The sequence below is a fragment of the Pinus tabuliformis genome, chromosome 7 (genome assembly GCF_031772625.1).
Source record: "Pinus tabuliformis cultivar Carrire ecotype Pingquan chromosome 7, CPIR1, whole genome shotgun sequence".
In the NCBI taxonomy this organism is placed as follows: domain Eukaryota; kingdom Viridiplantae; phylum Streptophyta; class Pinopsida; order Pinales; family Pinaceae; genus Pinus; species Pinus tabuliformis.
Window position 1 is genome coordinate 972,526,363 of NC_142293.1, and position 21,721 is coordinate 972,548,083.

General features: G+C 45.0%; 1 protein-coding gene across 1 annotated transcript; it reads left to right on the forward strand.

The window, feature by feature from the left end:
• Nucleotides 1–1,635: 1,635 nt before the first annotated feature.
• LOC149250860 (uncharacterized) lies at nucleotides 1,636–20,886 on the forward strand. The gene is made up of 2 exons (XM_089453771.1): nucleotides 1,636–2,343; nucleotides 17,731–20,886. The coding sequence occupies exons 1-2, from the start codon at nucleotides 1,636–1,638 to the stop codon at nucleotides 20,884–20,886; spliced, it is 3,864 nt and encodes a 1,287-aa protein (XP_089309897.1).
• The last annotated feature ends 835 nt before the right edge of the window (nucleotides 20,887–21,721 follow it).

Below are 21,721 nucleotides of genomic sequence, written 5' to 3' on the forward strand. Positions count from 1 at the left end.
ACAGCGCACAGCGATGGCTCAACCCCCGGGGGGGGCGTCAAAGCCCTCCCCCTCACAACACAGCAAGGAACCTGAAGTTACATTTGGAACGCTGGATCCGAACATTCTGAGCAAAGGGAAGAAGCAGCCGAAAGGCGACAGTGACAAACCCGAAGAACAGGAAACCCAAGCGACTGAACCGCCAGTCACCTCCTCCACCTGCCGACCGGTGGCCAAGATCAGACCACGCATAGAACTACCCGGAGAAAAGATTGACAGTAGGATCCAGTTCATGACAGACCACGCAGTCATCGGCAAATTCATAGGGTTCTGGCCAACAGAACGAGCCCTAAATGGTTGGATCGCGGCCAAATGGAAGCCAAAGGGAGATGTCTCTCTCCAGTTGGGGCCGAAGGGCTTCTTCACTGCTATTTTTTACTGTCTAGAAGACAAATTCAGGATCCTGGGAGGGGGTCCGTATTTCTTCAACTCAGCTGGTCTCTACATCACAAACTGGAAACCCCGATTCAACCCTGACAAGGAGGATCTCACATGGGCTCCGGTCTGGATCAGGTTATACTCGCTCCCCGACGAATACTGGGAAGAGGACAGCCTGAAACGCATAGGAGATGGAGTGGGACAATATATCAGAGCTTCGGAGGACACAAAAACTCGTAAGTATATATCCTATGCAAGGATCTGCGTCTTTATTCGTCTTAATGAAGCTCTTCCTGACTCTATAACCCTTGCTCACCGCGATGAGGAATGGACGCAAGCCCTAGACTATGAACATGTGCCGTTCCGATGTCGAAGATGTCATGCAATAGGGCACTTGTTTAGGGACTGTCCTCTCATTGCTAAAGCTAGCCCGCAGGAAACTTCGGACCCTCCTTCACATGATGGCTTCACCCAAGTCTCCTACAGAAAGCGCACTCAGAAAAAGCCCCAGAATGCCTCTAAGCCTCAGCAGCCCAAATCCCACAACCCTGGTTCCAAGAACAGCTTTGAATCTCTCAGAGATCTCCCTGAAAATATAGTCTTACCTGACAATATCAACCCTACCCACCCATCTTCCTCCTCCCACCCCCCCCCCTCCACTCCCCTTCCCAAGTCAAAGACTCCCATACAAATCCCGACCATCCTCAGCAAGCGCCAGAAAGATCCAGAGAAAACTCCTATGGAAACGGAGAAGAACGAGACATCGGCTCCCATTACAATCTCAGAAGGAACTCAAGAAGACACAAATCAAACTCACATCATGGAAGTAGAGCCTGAAAGCATTGATCTCCATGGACTGGACATCATTGGGCTAGAGCTAGCTTGTAGAAAAGAGGCGTATAACTCTATTTCAGAAACAGAGATAGAAAAGCTGGAAGAAGTACTCTCCAGGGCCTTCCACCAACAGCAATTAGGCATTCAACCTGGAAGTGAATGGGACAGCAACCAGCGTCCGTCGGACTCCAAAAAAAGAGGGAGAAAAACAGATCTTCAGAGAACAATGGAGGTGGGCAAACTCCTGGTGGACTCAGGGAGATATGCGAAGCTCACGAAGTACTTCAGCCCTACCCAAACCAGTTATCCATGAAGCTGATCTCTTGGAATTTACGAGGGCTAAATAGCCCAAATAAATCTAGAATGTTAAAAAACATGATCAAGATGGAAAAACCGCAAATGTGTTTCTTCCAAGAAACCAAATGCAACAGTCAAACGTTGGGTCGAATACTTTCAAAAGCCTGGCCAGGCTGCCGCTCAGTAGCCGTGGATGCAACAGGGGCTTCAGGAGGGCTAGCGATTGCCTGGAACACTCAGGCAGTCGCGCTCACTGACTTCCATGCCTCCCATCATCTCATTCAAGCTGCCTTTCATATTTTAGGCACCAAGGTTCATGGAAACCTATCCAATGTCTACTTTCCTCAGGAGGGAGGAAACAAAAAAGTCCTTCTTGACACCATTGAGGCGCTGAATGCTAACAGGCAACATCCGCTTTGGATAGTTGCAGGTGACTTCAATATGATTACCAAAATCGAGGACAAAACAGGAGGAAGATCCAGATTAGAACCTGAAGCAGAACACTTTAAGGACTTCATCCGCAATGCCTCGCTCATCGACATGCCTTTTTGCAATGGAACATACACATGGAGTAATCACAGAGGAGGAAAGAACCAGATCGCATCTAAACTTGATCGCTTTTTGATCTCAGACAATGCGATCCATCTAGGCGGTGACTTCACGGCGGAGATTCTTGCACACTCGGGATCGGATCACTGGCCAATAGCTTTACGATGGCAGAGACCAGGGGATAGCACCAAAAAACCGTTTCGTTTTGAGGGCTTCTGGTTAACGCATCCAGCATTCAAGGACTTCGTCAGAACAATATGGACCTCCTTTGTCCCACCTGAAGGCTCAAGGATGTACCAGCTACAGCAGAAACTGCGCTTCCTAAAAGGCCACCTTAAACGATGGAATCGGGAAACCTTTGGGAACATTTTCGAAGCACAACAAGATCTAAATCAGGAGCTCAAGGATCTACATCAGACAATAATCAACACAGGGCACACGGAAGCAACCATGAGCAGAGAGAAACAAATCTACAATCAGCTCGAAGAACGAAGGAAACAAGAAGAAATTTATTGGAAACAAAAATCAAGAATCAGATGGCTAAGAGAAGGGGAACGCAACACTAAGTTCTTTCACAATACCACGGTGCAAAGAAGAATGCACAACAAAATACCTTTCATCAAAAACCCAGAGGGGACCAATGTTGTGGGGAAAAGTATCCGATGCGGATGACCCTATCCCTACTCTAAAGGTGACAGTCTTTAGCAACAACTGAAAGTAAAGCTTTGATGATTTCCTTTATGAAAGTACAGAGAGAAGGAAAAGAAGGTCAACCAACCTGGTGTCCTTCACTTAGTCGATCCTTGTCCTCTTTCTTTGTCTCTTGTTCCCAGCTCCTTGCTCTCTTTGCCAGTCCAGCTACACACAGATCCTGCACAAAACAAGAGAGGAAACTACAAGATACATGTACTCATAACTGAAGCATGGATTAGGGTGAATCAAATATACATGTAAATACAATACATCAATGCAATACAAGTATATAGGAGAACATGCAAAACTTTATTGATAGAAGTAACAGGGTTCTGAGAAGGTTACAACCAATGATGGCTCCAATCCAGCAGCACCTCCCCAGCAGCAAGAACTCTCCTCTTCACCTCTAGTAAAACAATCACCCAATAGCTCTAACTGTAATCCAACAGCACCTCCTTGCTTAACACAAAATTCCAGCCTCCTTAGACCTCATAGAAGAGCTCTATATATAGGAGAGAAGAAGAGAGGATGAGTCAGCTTGAGACTGACATGAAGCTGCCTTGTGTCCTCTCCCTCTTCAGTTAATCTTCAGTTCTTGAGTCCACTTGGAGATCCTTGCTTACACATGGTGATCAAGTACCTCTTACTCATCACAGGGCGAATCTCATGAACCAAGTGTCAGTTTGGAAGCTTCCTGGGCAATTGACACCTTGCAGAATGACTGTGCCACTTGGCCAATCTCGCCCAGCGCAGGTAGCCTTCATTAAATTTGACTTCCAGCGCAGGTACAAGGAGGGACAGTTGTATTCCAGCGCAGAAGCTCAGTGGAGCAGCTGACATGATCCAAAATAAGCCTGTTTTGAAGTGTTTTCAGGTGGAGAACTGATTGGAAGTGCTGTTGTTTGATGACCTTGTTCTTTTAGGGGTAAGAACAACATGTTTAGGGACTGAGGATCCCTGTAATTATTGACATTTCATGCTCCATGTTGCGAGGCACAAAAATGTCTATAACAGTTGCCCCCTAAAGTATGAGGCCGTTTATCGGGTGAAATGCTTTATCTAGAGGGTCCGAAGTTCATTCCAGTGCTGAGGAGGCGCCCTGTAATACAATACAATACAATACATTATTTTTCATTCTATTTTCATGATCTAGCTGAGGCGGGCATTCCCATGCTCAGCTTTTATAAATACATTTTGGTACATATGACAGATGATCGTCTGAAGGTAGACTGATAATTTTCTGCTGAAATTATCTTCCTTTGAATAGGATGATCATCTGCTGCAATGATGTACATGGCAAATGATTTTATATTTCCTGAATATATATCGCAGCCCGGATGGATGAAACTAGATCCGGGGTCTTCAAACTCGTTCGATCTTCACTCTAAGTACAAGTCGATCCATGTGAGAATTTCGCTGAAGTCGAACATGGAAAGACATCGCTTGATTACCGGTCAATAATGAAAACCGTTAACAAGCGCGAGAGGAATCACCAATAATGACGATGACCCTCAAGGTACTGCAGTACAATTCACGTGGCGTGAATAAAGGACTTGGCGTCGAACGCCACGCAAAATCTTCTGGTCGAAGGTCATTGAGGTATACCTGTCGCCGGAAGTGAGAAACTTGCCATTGAGGCATGCAAGCTTCAAAGTACTGATGGGGGTGTTCCTAGATCAACTTCTTGGATAATGAGCTGAAGTCGACAAGAAGCGATCCGTCAAAGGAGGGCCTTAATGAATCCCACATCAATGACACGGAACGGAGCTAATGATTTTAGTCGAGGCGAAAACAAACTGTGACATATGATTCAGGGTGGCGATCATGAATGGATGAAGGACAATGTATGGCAGTGGATGGGACACGGTTGACACTTTCAGAATGACCCCTCTTGAACATATAACGACACTGATGCAATGGATCGGTAGCATTACCCCAAATGTGGATGGTTTGGCGAGGACCATGGTGGTGAGACCGGTGAATGAAACAACCCAACCCGATGTGGTACGGAGGAAAAGTGTCATGTTCAAGAGTGACTTGCTACCATTAAACTTTGATGTTCTCCCAATTTTTCCCCAGTCATTTCTGACCAGTACCTCTTTATTTTTGTCAAGCTTGAGGAGGATAACATATGCTTGTTCTATAACCTGCCCTTCGGGCAAGCCTATCGCTATGATTTAACGAGCCTAGCGATAGGGAAACTCGTTCTCGTCTAAAGACAAGTTTGTCGCTATTTAATCATTTTAACGAGTCTAACGACAAGGAAAACTCGGTCCTTTTCATTTTTAGAGAGTCTGAAAAGGTACAGAAAGTCAACTCCATGATTCCTTTTTCGTCATCTAATCCCTTAAGTCCGAAAAAGTATAAAACAATACAGAAGGGATGGCTGTTCGGTACTTTTACGAGCCGAACAAGACAAGCGCTCGATCTTTTTGTGCAATAATCCCTCGGGTCCAAAAAGATTAAAATCTAGAGGAGGGATAGCTTTCGGTTGTTTAACGAGCTAGAAGGCCAAAAACTCGGCAAACTTTTCATATTTTACGAGTCAGTGAAAAGAGCTCAAAGAAGACTCGTCTTTTGAGGAACGAGTGATAAACAGGGATAGCAACTGATTCCAGGTACAAATTGGAATTTTCCAATCACGGTAGTGTCACAAGGATGGCTAGGTGAAATCACTCTTCGCAGCTGTTCCTCAAAATAGGTAAACACACATATGGGGGTGAACGATCGGCCAAATGAAATGGAGGTGATGGATGAAAACACGACCAAGGCTTTTAAGGCTTATAAATTTACGATCGCAATGGTTATTTACCGAGATAGGTTCATTTTTTAATGAGCTTGAACTTTGGCGGAAAAACTCTGCTCACACTTTTCTATTTTTTAACGAGCATAAATTCCGCGGTAAAACTGCTCGATTCATGGTCAAATTTAATTTTTTACTTTTACTAGCTTTTCTCTTTTCAAATGTAGTACTTCATCTTCAATTGCTGCAACAAATTTTGTTAGAAATGGACAATATTTGCATGAAAACGAAATTATCACCCTAATATTTAACTTTAAACTGTGTAAAAAGTCATAAAAAGGGGTTTTTACCTCTCATTTACCATTTCATTTGCATTTTGCTTGTTGGAGCTCTGGAGGTGCCTCTTCTTCCTTGATTTTCACCAGCTGATTCCGGGAGATTCTGTGGACGATTTTCGGCGCCGTTTGGACCAGGTAGGAGCTAAACCTTAGCCCTTCACTTTCATGGTTTCCTTTTTCAGTTTCATGCATGTTTTTCAGAGTTTCTGGGCCCCAGGGGTTTCATTAGGGCGCCCTGGCATCAGCGCAGGTTCCCCTTTCGAAATCTGCGCTGTATTTCAGGCAGCCTTAAGGCAGACTGAGTTCCAGAGCAGGGGGAAGACTCTCTGCCTGCGCTGGGCCTAAAAAAGCTGATTTTGCATGAGTTTTTTGATGATTTTTCGCCAGATTTTCATCAAAATCAGGAACTTACTCCTTCTCTTGTTTGATTGTAGGGAACTTTGGACAAAATGTCCCTTACATGGCGAGAACGAGAACATGAAGCAGAGGACATGGTTGCACTCCATGACCCAGTCACGGTGAACGCGCTTCGGAACTGTGGCCTGCTGAAGTTCTTCCGTATCTCTAGCATGAGAGCACAGATTTCTTTACTGCAGTATATGCTTGATGCTTGGGATCCTGTTAACCAAGTATTTCAGATTAGGGGGAAGTCCTTCCCCTTGACCATAGAGGACATGTACTTCTTGACTGGGTTGTCAAGGCGGGGTGCTCCCATTTCTTTGTCAGGTACGGCTCGAGGGACTACTTCCACCAGAGACTATATCCGTCAGTATTGCCGGGAAGGTTCACAGCCGAGCAAAGACGGCAAGATCAATATCCGTGACATCACTGACAGGTCTCTCAGGTCCATTCTGTTTACTATTGGTAGGATGGCCGGCAGCGCAGCTTTACATGTTGCCAACAGATCTTATATGCAGCACGCCTTGGAGTGTCTCCAACCGAAAGTGTTTAACTGGTGTGATGCAGTACTTGTTCAGATGAAAAGTCAATTGACCAAGGTAAAGGACGGGGGGCTGAAGAACTTTGGATTTGGTTCTATTCTGACTGCCTTTGTCTTGGAGAAAATCCCATTGATGCAACCTCAGTACATCTTGCTTGATGTGCCTTCTCCGACCGAGCCACGCATGCAGAGGTGGGTTGACCATATGTCCCGGCATGCTGGTCAACCTCATATTACATTCATTGAGTCCTTCTTTAGGTGGTTCGAGCGTCAGGAGATGGCATTTTCTGAGTATCCATATGTGGGTATGGACTACCGAGGTGATCCGGACTTGGTGCTTCCGGATGGCGAGCAATGGGGCGCTATTGGTAAAATCTCTGACCATATCACTGTTTATTTTTTTCCTTCATGATGTTTACTGTTCAAAACTGATCAAACTCTTGGGTGCATGCAGATGTTGGTCCTGTTCGTCCAGTAGCTTGTCCACGATCGCCAGTTGCTGCCCCAGCAGCAGAGCCTGCTAGGAGAGTTGTTATTCGCGACCTTGGTGATACTGAGATACTTGCAGCTGTGCAGGAGCAGGTTGAGAGCCTTACTCGTGGTCTTCCGGATGTACAGATTGACGAGTTACCTTTACAGTTGCAGCGGCACACCATCGGCGTGCCTAGACGATGGACTCGTCTCTTGCGCATGATCGCACAGACCGTGACGTGCTTTCATGAGCACCACTAGGCTAGGGTGCCCCCTAGCATCTTTTTGAGTTCTAGGTCATATGACCAATTTTGTTTTGATTACAGCACATTATGTACAAACTATAAACAACTTTATATATTTTGATTTTCGGAGTTTATTTCAGTTTATTTGTGATCCACTTGCATAGCACCGATGCATCTCTTTTTATATATGTTGTAAATGTCTATCTAATACATAGTTTGCTAATGAATCTGTTAATGTGTTCAAGTTTCTGGAAATATGTTGATATTGAATTGAATCAAACTCTCTTTCCAAAATCTTAACTCTTAGAAACATACGATAAATAGCTGGATTGCGGACTGAATATATACCAGTGAGTTGTAGCATCACAAGTTGTGAGTCTAGCCTGACAATTAGTCGGCGTATACCATGAGCGATGGTATCAGAGAGGAGTTCAATCAACGCACTATACTCAGCGATATTGTTCGTTGATCGTCCAATACACACACCTCTGAAACTCACTAACTCGCCGTTTGGATCAAAAATGGCCCAGGCAGCGGAGGACAAATTCCGTGTACTACGACTCGCTCCGTCGGCATATCCCACATATGTATCAGAATAATTCGACATCTGCAACAAACGAGAAGGGTGGATTACTACCGAAACAAACACTTTAGCGAAAACAAAATACAACAAAAGCACTCAGGTTACTATTTAGGCATAGTAACGCTTGAGGTACAACCCGTTACGGGGTTGCGCCAGTGGTATTCCGTCATAATCCATTAACTCGTAGGCTCCTTTTGCTAACACCCTTTTAACAATATAGGGACCCATCCATAAGGACTGAAATTTTCCTACTCCTAATTTGTCGGATTCTTGGTCGTAAAGCAAAACCAAGTCACCCTCAGAGAAGTTGCGAGGTTTGACATTCTTGTCAAACTGTGCTTTGACTCGTTTCTTATGGGTTTCGTTCGCCAAAGCGGCGTCACGACGATTTTCATCCAATTGGATTAATTCCAAGAAACGAGCCTCTTCTTCTGAGGTTCCGGGGAGGAGGTCAATTGCGAGTTTAAGAGACGAAATTTCGCACTGGATCGGTAAGACTGCCTCCAGGCCATACACCAATTGGAATGGTGTGAACCCAGTGGCGTTCTTTACCGAGGTTCGGTAAGCCCATAATGCTGAGTACAGGATTAGATGCCATCTTCTTTTGTGAACCCCTATCATCCTTTGCAACATACGCTTCAGGACCTTGTTGATTGCCTCAACTTGTCCGTTGGCTTGTGGATAATACGGGGTAGAGCTATCGTGCGATAGCCCTAGTTTGGCAGCTAACTCAACCATCATGTGATTGCGAAAATGCGATCCATGATCTGTCACTATAGCTTGCGGAACGCCGAACCTGGCGACTACATGATTGAAAAAGAAAAGGGCAGCTGTTTCACCAGTGTTATCCAATGTAGGCATCGCCTCGGCCCATTTGGTAAAATAGTCAACAGCGACTATAATATACCCATGCCCCCCGGTCGAGGTGGGGTTACATTGCATGAAATCGATGCCCCACTTGGCGAAGGGCCCAACAGCAACTATCGGTTGTAAGGGTGCGGGTGGTTTTCTGGTTTTGCTATCAAAGATCTGACATGCATGGCAACTTCTGATAGCTATTATGCAATCTTTAAACATAGTTGGCCAGAAATATCCTGCTCGTAAGATTCTTTGTGCTGTTGCATATCCAGATTGATGCCCCCCGCACGCGCCTGAATGACAATCATTCAGGGCTTTTTCGGCCTCCTCATGGGTAAGGCACCTCCTCAGAACCGTATCGACTCCACGACGGTAAAGTGTATCACCGACGATCATGTAGTCTTTAGATTGGTATCGTATACGTTTCCGTTCCGAGTGTGAGGTATTAGGCCTAAATTTTTGGGTTTGGAGATAAACAATGATGTCTCCATACCACTCATCGCTTACTGATATCAGAAACAAATTTTCATCCACGATTGACTCTTCTGATGTTTCATCGTTGGACGACGATGGGAGATCGCATAATAATTCCGCGAAAACTAGAGCTTTCTTCGATTTGGATTTTACAAAATCTAAATCAAACTCTTGAAGGATGGCTATCCATTTTGAATATTTGCCCCCAAGCAACTGTCGCGACAGTATATACGTCATGGGATTGCAATCTGACAGAACGGTAGTTTTCCTAAAGAGGACATAATGTCGAAACCTTTGAATCGCTTGAACAGCAGCAAGCGCTAGTTTTTCAACATAGGAATATTTACTTTCTGTATCATTTAAGTTTTTACTTAAATAATAAATAGGATGTTCAATTCCATCGACTTCTTGCACTAAGACCATCGCAATGGTCGTATCTGCTGCAGCTAGATACAGGTTAAAATCTCTTTGATAGTCCGGGGCGTACATTAATGATGCTCTTACTAGACAATCTTTCAGAGCGTCAAAGGAAGCTTGCGCAACCTGGTCCCAGACAAAAGGTACATCCTTTTTCAAAAGACGAGTATAACCTTTGGCAAGTTCTGCGTAATTTGGAATGAACCTCCTCAGAAAGTTTGCTTTCCCTTGGAGTTTCTGAATCTGAAGCAAATTTGAAGGTGGAGGCAAATTAATGATTGCCTGAACCTTACAGGGGTCGAGACGAATCCCATCCTTAGAGACCACAAAGCCAAGTAAACGACCAGAACCGACGCAAAACACACACTTGTGCGGATTGAGTATTATCTTGTAATGTCGGCAACGTAGAAATATCGCTCTCAAATGCCGCGGATGATCAGTCCGCTTCCGCGAATGAGCCGGAAGATCGTCGAGGTAAGGTTGAACAATGTTCTTGATGTCATGGAAGGCATAATTCATTGCCCTCTGAAACGTCGCCCCTGCGTTCTTTAAACTAAAGGGTAATTTTCGATAAGCGAATGTGCCCCACGGACAGATGAATGCAGTCTTAGACTGGTCCTGTGGGCGGATATTTATTTGATTATACCCGGAAAATCCATCCATAAAGGAAAAGATTTCACATCCGGCGCATTCATCAATTATCTGGTCGATGAAGGGTGTAGGGTAGTTGTCCTTTGGACAAGCTTTGTTTACATCCCTATAGTCGACGCACACTCTTATCGTCCCTTGTTTTTTCATAACAGGGACAATATTCGATACCCAATCGGTTAGAGGAACCGGGTAGATGAATCTAGCATGGAGAAGTTTTTCAACTTCTGCCTTAATGGCAGCGGCTTTCTTCGGATGTACCTGCCGAAGCCGTTGTCTTACTGGTTTGACATCAGGATACATTTTAATTTCATGTTCAACTATGCTCGAGTCAATGCCTGGCATTTCATCATATGACCATGCAAAGACATCTCTAAATTCGCGAAAAAGAGCACTATATATTTCCAGTTCTGAAGGGGAACAACTTTTGCCGACATGAATATTCTCAACAACATCAGATTTTGTCGAGATGTTTATGGCTATAGTCTCTTCAATATTGGATAGGTTTCGTTCTGAATCCACCGTATTTACAGTATTTGTTAGGAATTCAAATACTGAAGGGTGACATAGGTCGTGATGAGTTTCTTCTTCATACTCTGGAAGAAGGGAACGATGGTGGTGATCATTCCATGGTGCCCCCTCAATCATCATTGATTGTAAGATTCCTTCGTCAGTCCCATGAACTTTTGACCATGGATCTAATGGGGTACCATATTCTTCGGACCTATCTACCCAAACGCTTGACGAGCGTTCATTTGGGCTCGCCTCCCATGCCTGAAACATTGATTGCTACAATATTTCAATGGGGCTAGGAGGCAATACCACTTGATGATCCATGACGACTTTGTCTTCTGCGACCTTTGATGAAGATATCATGTTGCATGTTGCTACAAACGGGATATCCACTATATGGAAAGGAGATGGCAACGCGAAAGTTCCCATCATTGTGGGATCTTTTAGCAAGCCTACTCCGATATCTTTTATCGAATGGTCGCTCCCATGGATTAGGGGAATGCTTCCGGTAACTTGTGAACCATTAGGGAGGAAATTCTGTTGGTCGACGATCGTAATCCCTCCTTCAAACGGGAATGCAATCTTCCTAAAATATGTCGACACTACAGCTGCCATGGCATATATCCATGGTCTTCCCAGTAGGATGTTATAGTCAAGATTGCCATCAATGACTTCAACATCAATCTCTACTGTTTTTCCTCCTAGTTCAACCTTAAAGTTATTTAGGATACCGTACGGAGTGTACGACCTACCGTCAAATGCTTTCAATGTCGTCAAAGATCGCGACAAGGTTGGAGATCCAAGAGTTTTCCAGCAACTCATCGACATGATACATGTCGATGCACCCTCATCAATAATCGTTCTATGAACAGTTTTGTTGAGTGCTTTCACTTGAATAAGGAAAGATAATTGCGCTGGTAACTGAGGATCATATCCTTTGTGATCAAAGGATACAAGACTGGAATCTTTAGGATCCACTCCACCAATTGCTGATAACAATGCCTGTCTTTGGGATGGGCAATTTTGTAGTACCTCAAGAGTCGACATAGCAGATGGCGATTGGGCCAAATCCTCCACTATATTATAGTGTTGCGCCGCTCTGGCGCGAGGGTTGAATGTCGACTTGTGTACTACTCCCTTAGGCGGCTTTATTGTTAATTCATGCGTGAGGGGGGGTACAGCTTCTGCCGAAGTTGTTGTCGAACTACTGGGTTGATCTTTCCTTTTGTCGCTCGACACCGGCGGATTCCCATAATCTTTATTCCTAGTCGAGATCAAAGCATCATTTTTCTTAGAAACCGACAGCATAAGCACTTGAGACGGGGAAGCATTTCCACTATCAACCATATTTTGACCTGGGGCGGGAAATGGATCAGTCAACACAGCTGAAGTTTGGGAACTTTTAAAGAACCTCTTCAACTCAGCTTTGAACGGACAGTTCTTTGTTGAATGATTTTCATCACATATTTGACATGGAGGAAATTGTTTCCTTTGCCCAGGAGGGTTTGAAGAAGTTTTTTGAGGGGATGACTCACCTGGTTTCTTCTTCTTCCCTTTGTTTTGTTTCTTCTTGCTTCCTGGTTGATTGGAGTTTTTGTCTTTATCCGTAGATACAGCGTTTACCTCCGAAGCAAGAATCTCTTGATTTGCTTTTTGATTCGAAGTCTTACGGGCTTTCTTATTCGAATCCCTTGTCGACTTAGCGTTTGCAGTTCCAATCACGCCGTAACCGGCATGAGAGTCACTATTCGATCCGGGAGGAGGAGGGATTGAAAATTCTGGTCTGGGGGCATCAGGTATCTTATCATAGAGCGTGCCCGACTGAGTATACACTAAGTCCAAATATTGAGCACGAGCAATAACTTGCTCCTCTGTTACGACGCCTCCCTTGGCCACATCTTCTGTTATTGCCGGCAGAAGCGACTTTATAAACCACTCAGCTAATAGCTGATCTGGAACATAGGTTTTTACCATTCTGCGACGACGACACCACTCATGTATATGATCAGATATATGTGTGGCCGTTGTCTTCTTGAAATTGGTCAAGATCTCTGTTCCAGTTTCGTACCTTATCGGTAACTGAAAGTGTGTTAAGAAAGTCGTGGCTAGGGAACTAAAATTGTCGAAAGAGGCTCTAGGTAATTCAATATACCATTTGGCCGCCGGACCAGTCAATGTCCTCTGGAAAAGACGAAGTCTTATCGAATCATCATTCAAGGTATTCGACGAGCACCACAGATGGAATGTCATCACATGATTCGACGGGTCTTCGCCCGGATTTCCATTGAATTTAGGAATGTCCGAAGGAAGTTTGTGAGGAATCGCTGGCCACCAATGGGCATAGGCGATTGGATCGTTCGTCAATCGATGTAAGTCTGGTAATTCTAAGGTCGCCACGAATGGCAACTGCTGATTCAGGTTTGGTGAGGCGTACCCAGGATACGATGGAATCGCCTGAGCAGTAGGCCTTTGCACACCAGCATAATGCAACTGATGTTGATATGACTGATATGGCTGGTGGGCTTGGCCACTGTAAAGTGGTTGATTTAACCCGTTCTGAATATAGGGTTGCCCACTATTTGCAAAGATCTGTTGCTCAGATCCCTGGTACACCTGTTGGAACTGAGGTTGTTGGTATTGCACCATCCATGGTTGTGAAGCCATGTTTTGCTGTGCGACACTAACCGACGGACCAAGATGCGGGGTTATAGTTCCCGTTTGTATCTGTGTCGTCCCGGCAGTTGGCGATTGTGGTTGTGTTGCAGGGTCAATAGGCTGTTGCATTACAACTTGGGGTTGACATACAACAGGCATCGATTGAACTTGCGACACGGTTACAATTGCTGGCGTCGTCGGGATACTAGACATAGGTACACATTGTTGCATAGAATATACAACTCTTGGTTGTTGGGGTAACATAGGTACCCAACCACTCGTCGTTACTTCAGTCAAACCTGAATGTGGTTGAAAACTGCCGTATGGGTATCCTCCCGGAAGAGGAAGTGAAAAGGCATATTGCCCCCCATACGGTAACAATCCGGAGCTCAAGGGTATAGATGGCCTTTGAGGACTGGATGGCCCAAAATGATTCCCAAAGGGATCAATTTGTCTAGTTTCAACATAAGAATTACCGGGTATTATACCGGAAGAACAAACTGGAACAGACCAAGTTGTCATAATAGTCCCTGGGTGGACTCCTTCTAGCTGATGAGAGCTAGTCGGGACGGCTGGTATGCCGGCAAACATCGTTGGATTGGCAGCAGGAACTTCTGCTGTTGCTATGTCGTTTGGCACAGTTCTAGATGTCGACGGTTGTTCAGACATTTTAAGTCTATCCAATAAACTTCCTAACGATTCTTCAGGAACTTCCAGTGGCGATGGACAAACTTCTGATGCAGAAGGAAAAAGAGTGGTACCTACTCCAAAATGAATTGGAGTATTTGCTTGCTGGTCCTCTACGATTTCCTCTATTGCAATCAGACCAGGAGGAAGAGGAAGACCGTCAGGTCCGTAAAAGATTTCTGGTGCCGAAGAAGGGGTTGCTTCGACAGCGACAGTTGTTTGAACAACAAGACTCTGTGGACCGGTTTCAGATGGAACTGGTTCAGTTATGCAAGTACTTGTCTTCAGACTAGGATCAGTACAACTGTCCTTCTGTTGCTGTTGAACTTCTTCAATAGAGGCAGGGATTCCAGAAATATTGGGAGTGACCAGAATCTCAGATGTTGTTGGAACTTCCGTTCTAACTTTAAAAGGAGATTTTGACCTGGTCAAGCGAGATCGCTTCGTCCGTACTACTCTCGGTTCCGGAGACAAAGGTGGTTGACTCGCAAGTCTCCCTGAACGACGGAGTTTTAATTGACTTTCCTCCACGGTTGCGGATTACTTGATCAACTAAAATACAAAAAGGGGAATTATGTTTCCGTATTGAATGAATTTTATTAGACGCTTTTAGACACAACTTTGCTTTTTCATGTTTTAAGAGTCGAGAAAAAGCTAAAGATGACTCTAGTCGCCTTCGATGTATTAACGAGCCCGAAGTGACAAATGCTCGGTTGGACTTTTTCAGTTATAGAGTTTGAAAAAGGCCAAAAGAAACTGCTCTGGAGATCTAGGCAGAGGGTGTGCCAAACCTTTCGCGAAACCACAGAATACGTTTTACGGTACGGGTGGTCGATCTTCGTGAATGCTGTGTTCACTGCATCGCGATCAGTAGGGCGGTCGACACGGCTTCCTAAGGATAAAGGATAAATGCCTATAGGGGTCTCCCAATATACGCGATGGTACGCGGGAGCTCAAGTCCGTATTAGTGCTATCGTCCCTCAGGAGGAATCACCCACCTTCGTAGAGATCGACAGTCACTACGTTTAACGACGCTGGAACACGTCTCTACCTAGACCTCTATTGTGAGCGTTATGTTACAATGCGTTTTTAGATTCATTCAATATATTTTAAGTTGATCTTGTTTATCAGTTTGTCTTTCAGGATCACTACGAGATGTATTGGTACAAATTCCTAAATGCAGCTAAAATGATAAGCAAGCTTTCACAATCTTTTTAGCTTTGAAAATCCTAACTACTGAGGGGAGAGAAAAACAATATCTTTCCACACAGAGCACAAAGCACAAACTAATGCACTTTCTCCTAGATCAGACACCCAAACTTATCAAAATGCAAATGCAAGATGCATGTATTTCTTTTCTTTTCCCTTAATGTTGATGTAGACAAAAGGAAAACTGTTGTATAATTTTGAATCTAATTTCAAGTAAAAATAAACAAGCTTGTCCACAATCAAAAAGACACCTTATGATAGACTTGTTTAAAACACAGGAAATGTATAGATTCAAACCATAAAATGAAGAGCAAACAAACTCAAACAGCCATGAACAGTAATAAAACTAGCTCATAAGATCACAAAGACACTTTTACAGTTCAGGATCTAAGAGACCACAGCTATACTGGTTCGCTTTTCACAATGGGAAACTGTAACTGAAACAAGAAATACTGAAAGAACATTCACAGTTTCATCACACAACTGAGGCGGAATAATGTCTAGGAGAAGTGGTTTACAGCAAGTACAATGACCAGCAAGCAATCAGCAAAAACAAGTGAAAACAGGGCCAAGACACAAAGGGAAAGCTGAGCAAGACAATGGCTAACTGGACCAGCGCAGGTTCTAGTCTGCCAGTTTGACTCTCAGCGCAGTTCCCGAAGGGAGCACCTGCGCTGTAATGCAGACTGCCAGTGGACAGCCTGCACTGACACACGAGAGTTTCGTCTACAAAGTTTTCCGGGTCATAAAAAGCTCAAAAATGCACTGTTTTTGCTGAAATAAAAAGCTATAGGTCAAGTACAGGCTAAGGGATGATCAAGAGGATGAAGATCTATCACAAAGAGTAAAGAGTCTTTTGTAGATAAGCTCTTCAAATCTTGAATTTGCTCAGCAAATGAGCAAGAGTAACAGTCCCTCTACTTCGCTTTTGATATAGTCAAAAGCTTTTCGATTTGGTACTCTTTTCTTCAAGAAATGAATAGCAAAATACTACAAACACCAACAAGATACTAGGCTCCCCAGCGGAGTCGCCAGTTTGTTGTGGGGAAAAGTATCCGATGCGGATGACCCTATCCCTACTCTAAAGGTGACAGTCTTTAGCAACAACTGAAAGTAAAGCTTTGATGATTTCCTTTATGAAAGTACAGAGAGAAGGAAAAGAAGGTCAACCAACCTGGTGTCCTTCGCTTAGTCGATCCATGTCCTCTTTCTTTGTCTCTTGTTCCCAGCTCCTTGCTCTCTTTGCCAGTCCAGCTACACACAGATCCTGCACAAAACAAGAGAGGAAACTACAAGATACATGTACTCATAACTGAAGCATGGATTAGGGTGAATCAAATATACATGTAAATACAATACATCAATGCAATACAAGTATATAGGAGAACATGCAAAACTTTATTGATAGAAGTAACAGGGTTCTGAGAAGGTTACAACCAATGATGGCTCCAATCCAGCAGCACCTCCCCAGCAGCAAGAACTCTCCTCTTCACCTCTAGTAAAACAATCACCCAATAGCTCTAACTGTAATCCAACAGCACCTCCTTGCTTAACACAAAATTCCAGCCTCCTTAGACCTCATAGAAGAGCTCTATATATAGGAGAGAAGAAGAGAGGATGAGTCAGCTTGAGACTGACATGAAGCTGCCTTGTGTCCTCTCCCTCTTCAGTTAATCTTCAGTTCTTGAGTCCACTTGGAGATCCTTGCTTACACATGGTGATCAAGTACCTCTTACTCATCACAGGGCGAATCTCATGAACCAAGTGTCAGTTTGGAAGCTTCCTTGGCAATTGACACCTTGCAGAATGACTGTGCCACTTGGCCAATCTCGCCCAGCGCAGGTAGCCTTCATTAAATTTGACTTCTAGCGCAGGTACAAGGAGGGACAGTTGTATTCCAGCGCAGAAGCTCAGTGGAGCAGCTGACATGATCCAAAATAAGCCTGTTTTGAAGTGTTTTCAGGTGGAGAACTGATTGGAAGTGCTGTTGTTTGATGACCTTGTTCTTTTAGGGGTAAGAACAACATGTTTAGGGACTGAGGATCCCTGTAATTATTGACATTTCATGCTCCATGTTGCGAGGCACAAAAATGTCTATAACAACCAAGGAAGAAGAACATGAAAAGATTGAGGAAATCCTCATCAATCATTTCAAACAGGTACATCAGGAGCCGACGGTGGACAGGAAGCATGCGATTGAAAAGATCACAAACAACATTCCCAAGCTTGTCACAGAGGAGCACAATGAACTGCTTATGCGCCCAATTCTCATGCATGAGGTAGATGAAGCAATGGCGCAGCTCAAAGAAGGTAAAGCCCCTGGACCTGATGGCTTTACAACTACTTTTTTTCATGCTTTCTGGGATTTAATTAAAATAGAGGTCTGGCAAATAGTTGAAGAGTCCAGGGCCCTTCGCTGGATGCTTCCCTCCCTTAACTCTACCTTCATAGCTCTAATCCCAAAAGAGGAAAACTCCATCACCCCTGATAAATTCAGACCCATAGCCCTCTGCAATGTCCTCTACAAGGTCATATCCAAAGTTATAGCGAACAGGCTCAAACCTCTGCTACCCATGCTCATATCCCCGGAGCAGTCAGGATATGTTGAAGGTAGACAGATCATGGATGGGATCATCCTCTCGCATGAAATCATTCACTCACTCCAGTCATCCAAACAAGCTGGTATGCTTCTTAAAATTGACCTATCCAAAGCCTTTGACAAGCTCAGCTGGACTTATATTAAGCACATGCTGAAAGCCTTTGGTTTTTGTGATTCTTGGATAAGATGGATCCTGAGCCTCATCTCATCCTCCCATTTCTCCATCCTTGTCAATGGTTTACCCTCCCGGCCCTTCAAGCCCTCCAGAGGCATCAGGCAAGGAGACCCCCTGTCACCTTTCCTCTTTGTTTTAATGGCGGAAGGTTTAGGTAGGCACATCAAGCAAGCCCTGCTTTCCAATCAGCTCAAAGGGATCTCCATCCATAGTACCGCAGCCTCCTCTCATCAGCAATTTGTAGACGACACCATGCTCTATGGCTATCCTTCAGCTCAGGAAGCCTCTAAACTAAAATCCCTGCTCGACGACTTCTCTAAAGCCTCTGGAACCCAGGTCAATAATTCTAAATCTCAAGTCTTTTTCTTCCACACCCCTCCGCCTGTAAAACGAGCCGTCTCCCGTATCCTGGGATTCCAATCTGCTTCTCTCCCTTCCTCGTATCTGGGTGCCCCCCTTACAGCCTCAGCCATAAAGCAGCCGGCATGGAGAGTTCTCTTGGAAAAGCTTGAGTCCAAACTCAGTCTATGGACCAATCGATCCCTAAATCTTGCTAGTCGGGTGGTGCTTCTCAAGGCTGTCCTGCAGGCCATGCCGCTCTATCTTTTTTCCATCTTGGCCGCACCCAAATGGGTTCTAAAGAGATTAAGAAATCTGCAGCGCGACTTTCTGTGGGGAAGTTCTGCCACCAACCGTAAATGGGCACTGGTCAAATGGGATACTGTTTGTAAACCCAAGAACAAAGGAGGAATTGGACTTCGGGACCCTGAGCATAGCAACACAATCATGACGGCGAAAATATGGTGGCAATGGGTAACAAATCCAGAGAAATTATGGGCCAAAATATGGACTGCCAAATACACCAACAACATGCCCCAAGCAGAGCTCATCAGATTCACACCCACTATCAATGGGTCACTTATATGGAATGCAGCTAAACAACATCATCAGCTCATTCAGAAACACAGCTTTTGGGAAATACGGAATGGACACAATGCTAGGTTCTGGAATGATGCCTGGAACCAGATGCCTAAACTTTCAAATGTTCTCCCTGCTACGATCATTCCTAACAGCCAAGAGCAGCAGCAAGCCACGGTGCACCAATTCTGGACACAGGAAGTGGAGAACGGGTTCAGGAAATGGCAATCAGGCAATCGAATCACCAACAGCACAAATCCTCAAGAGACATTGGCACTGGAGAGCGAGTTAAATAAAAGAAGAATCAGACAGGAAAACAATGAGGACATCCTCAGATGGGGCTACCAAACTAAAGGGACATATACCACCTCAGAAGCCTACAATCTGTTGGGCAACTCCCCCATAAAACCAGACCCTCTATGGGATAGAATATGGAGCTTCAAAACCTGGCCAAAAATCTCACACTTCCTCTGGCTAGTTGGGCACAAGAAGATTCTTACCTGGGACAAGTTAAGAAAACGTAATTTTCATGGACCTTCCATATGCCATAACTGCTCCCAAAATGAGGAAACATTGCAGCATCTTCTCCAAACCTGCTCAATCGCCACTCACTTTTGGGAAAAGGTAGAATTCAAATGCCAAAGGAAAGGACGGGAAGCTGAAGGCATCATCAGCACCATTCGCCAATGGCCCAAAAGACCTTACAAGTGTGAGATTCTCAACCACTTGTGGAATCTTATACCGGGCATTCTACTATGGAATATATGGAAGGAGAGGAACAGGCGCATATTCAAAAATCAAAGCAGAACTAATGACAGCATTTGGAACAGCATACACAGCAATCTACAAGAAACTATGTTGTTGAAAACTTGGAGTAAAGAGGATCTTCCCACAACAGACAAAGAGCAAAACATCCTAGACAACTGGATGCTGCAGCTGCCACAAGAGTCGACCATGCATCAAGCGGTGAAACGCAGAGGAAAGGAGAACCAGAGCTGGACTGCCCCTCCCATAAATACATACAAACTTAATTTCGATGGGGCCTCAAAAGGCAACCCGGGGCCAGCAGGATTTGGAGGCATCATAAGAAATCACGAAGGCTCACTCATACAGGCCTACTTCGGAAACATGGGATGGGACACCAATAACTCGGCGGAGTTGGAAGGCATGTGGCAGGGGATCCTGGCAGCAAAACGACTCAATCTTCAACCGCTAATCGTAGAGGGAGATTCTCAAATCCTCATAAATATGGCTACTCGCATTCAGAATGGCTCTCAAGCCAGGAAGGTAGCAGACAGTTGGAGATTAGAAGCCAGGTTGAGCAACATTGCCCAGGAATTGCGCAGTCACAATGCCCTCTCCTTCAATCACACCAAAAGAGAAGGTAACAAGATCGCGGATCTCATGGCAAACATTGGCGTAGATTGCAACCAGGCCTTCCAAGAAGGTAAACTGGACATCATCTTAAACAACCAACAGAAACAGGAATGTGAAAACATACTCCACAAGGATGTTGAATCCCCGGATGCGGGTGATGACGTGTTGAGGGAGGACGAGCCACATGCCCAGCATGTGCCGCCTCGTGGTGATCTTTATGAAGCTGGTTCGACCGTCAATGTCTAACGGTTCAGCATACATGCGATGGAATTCATTGCAGTTAATGCGCTGGGGCAGATTGCAGTTAATGCTCTGGGGAAGAGGAAGCTCAGAACTCGATTTCAGCAAACAATGCGGGAGCCTTGGCAAGTTAAATTCAGACGGATGTGGGAGCAGAGGAATTGTGAGCCGAGGGAGGCCAGGAATTCAGCTGCAATACAAGCTCTGGTTTCCCGCTGCAACTTGGGGTGTGGCAGAAAGCCGGGGAGGCAATTCGAAGGAATTCTGGTTCAGTGGGAAGCACGATGGGTCAATTTGCACGCAGGAGGAGGGTGCTCAGAAATTGAATTGGTCTGGGCATACGAGGGTGGCAACGAAGCAAACATGGTCAAACTACGGGAGCGACAGCCGAGTAGAAGAGGACCAGGGAGAGGGTCCTCCTCTAGAACTCCTGCAGCAGACGAACACCATCATTGCTGCTGTTGCTACTGTCACAGGAGAGCCAGAGCCACACAACTCCCATGTGGGCAATTTCTGGAGGTTGGCAGTTCGAGCGAGGGAGGGCCACTGCTGCCCGCGTTTGGCTCTGTGGTATTCACTTTGGGCGGCTCACGGGATACCACAGGAGTCAATGCCCATATCTCTGTTTTATTCACAAAAATTCCTGAAGAATTCGAGGCAGGAGCACCTGAGGGCATGGTGGAGAAACCTTCAGAAGGTTCGGGCACGAAAGCAATGGAGAAGCCACCAGAAAGTTCGGGCAAAGAGGACGCTGGCAAGGGAAGCACGGAGGAGTTGCCGCCAGTTGAGCCAGGAGATTTGGGGAAGGAAACGGACAAAGACACCGCACCATACTTGGGGC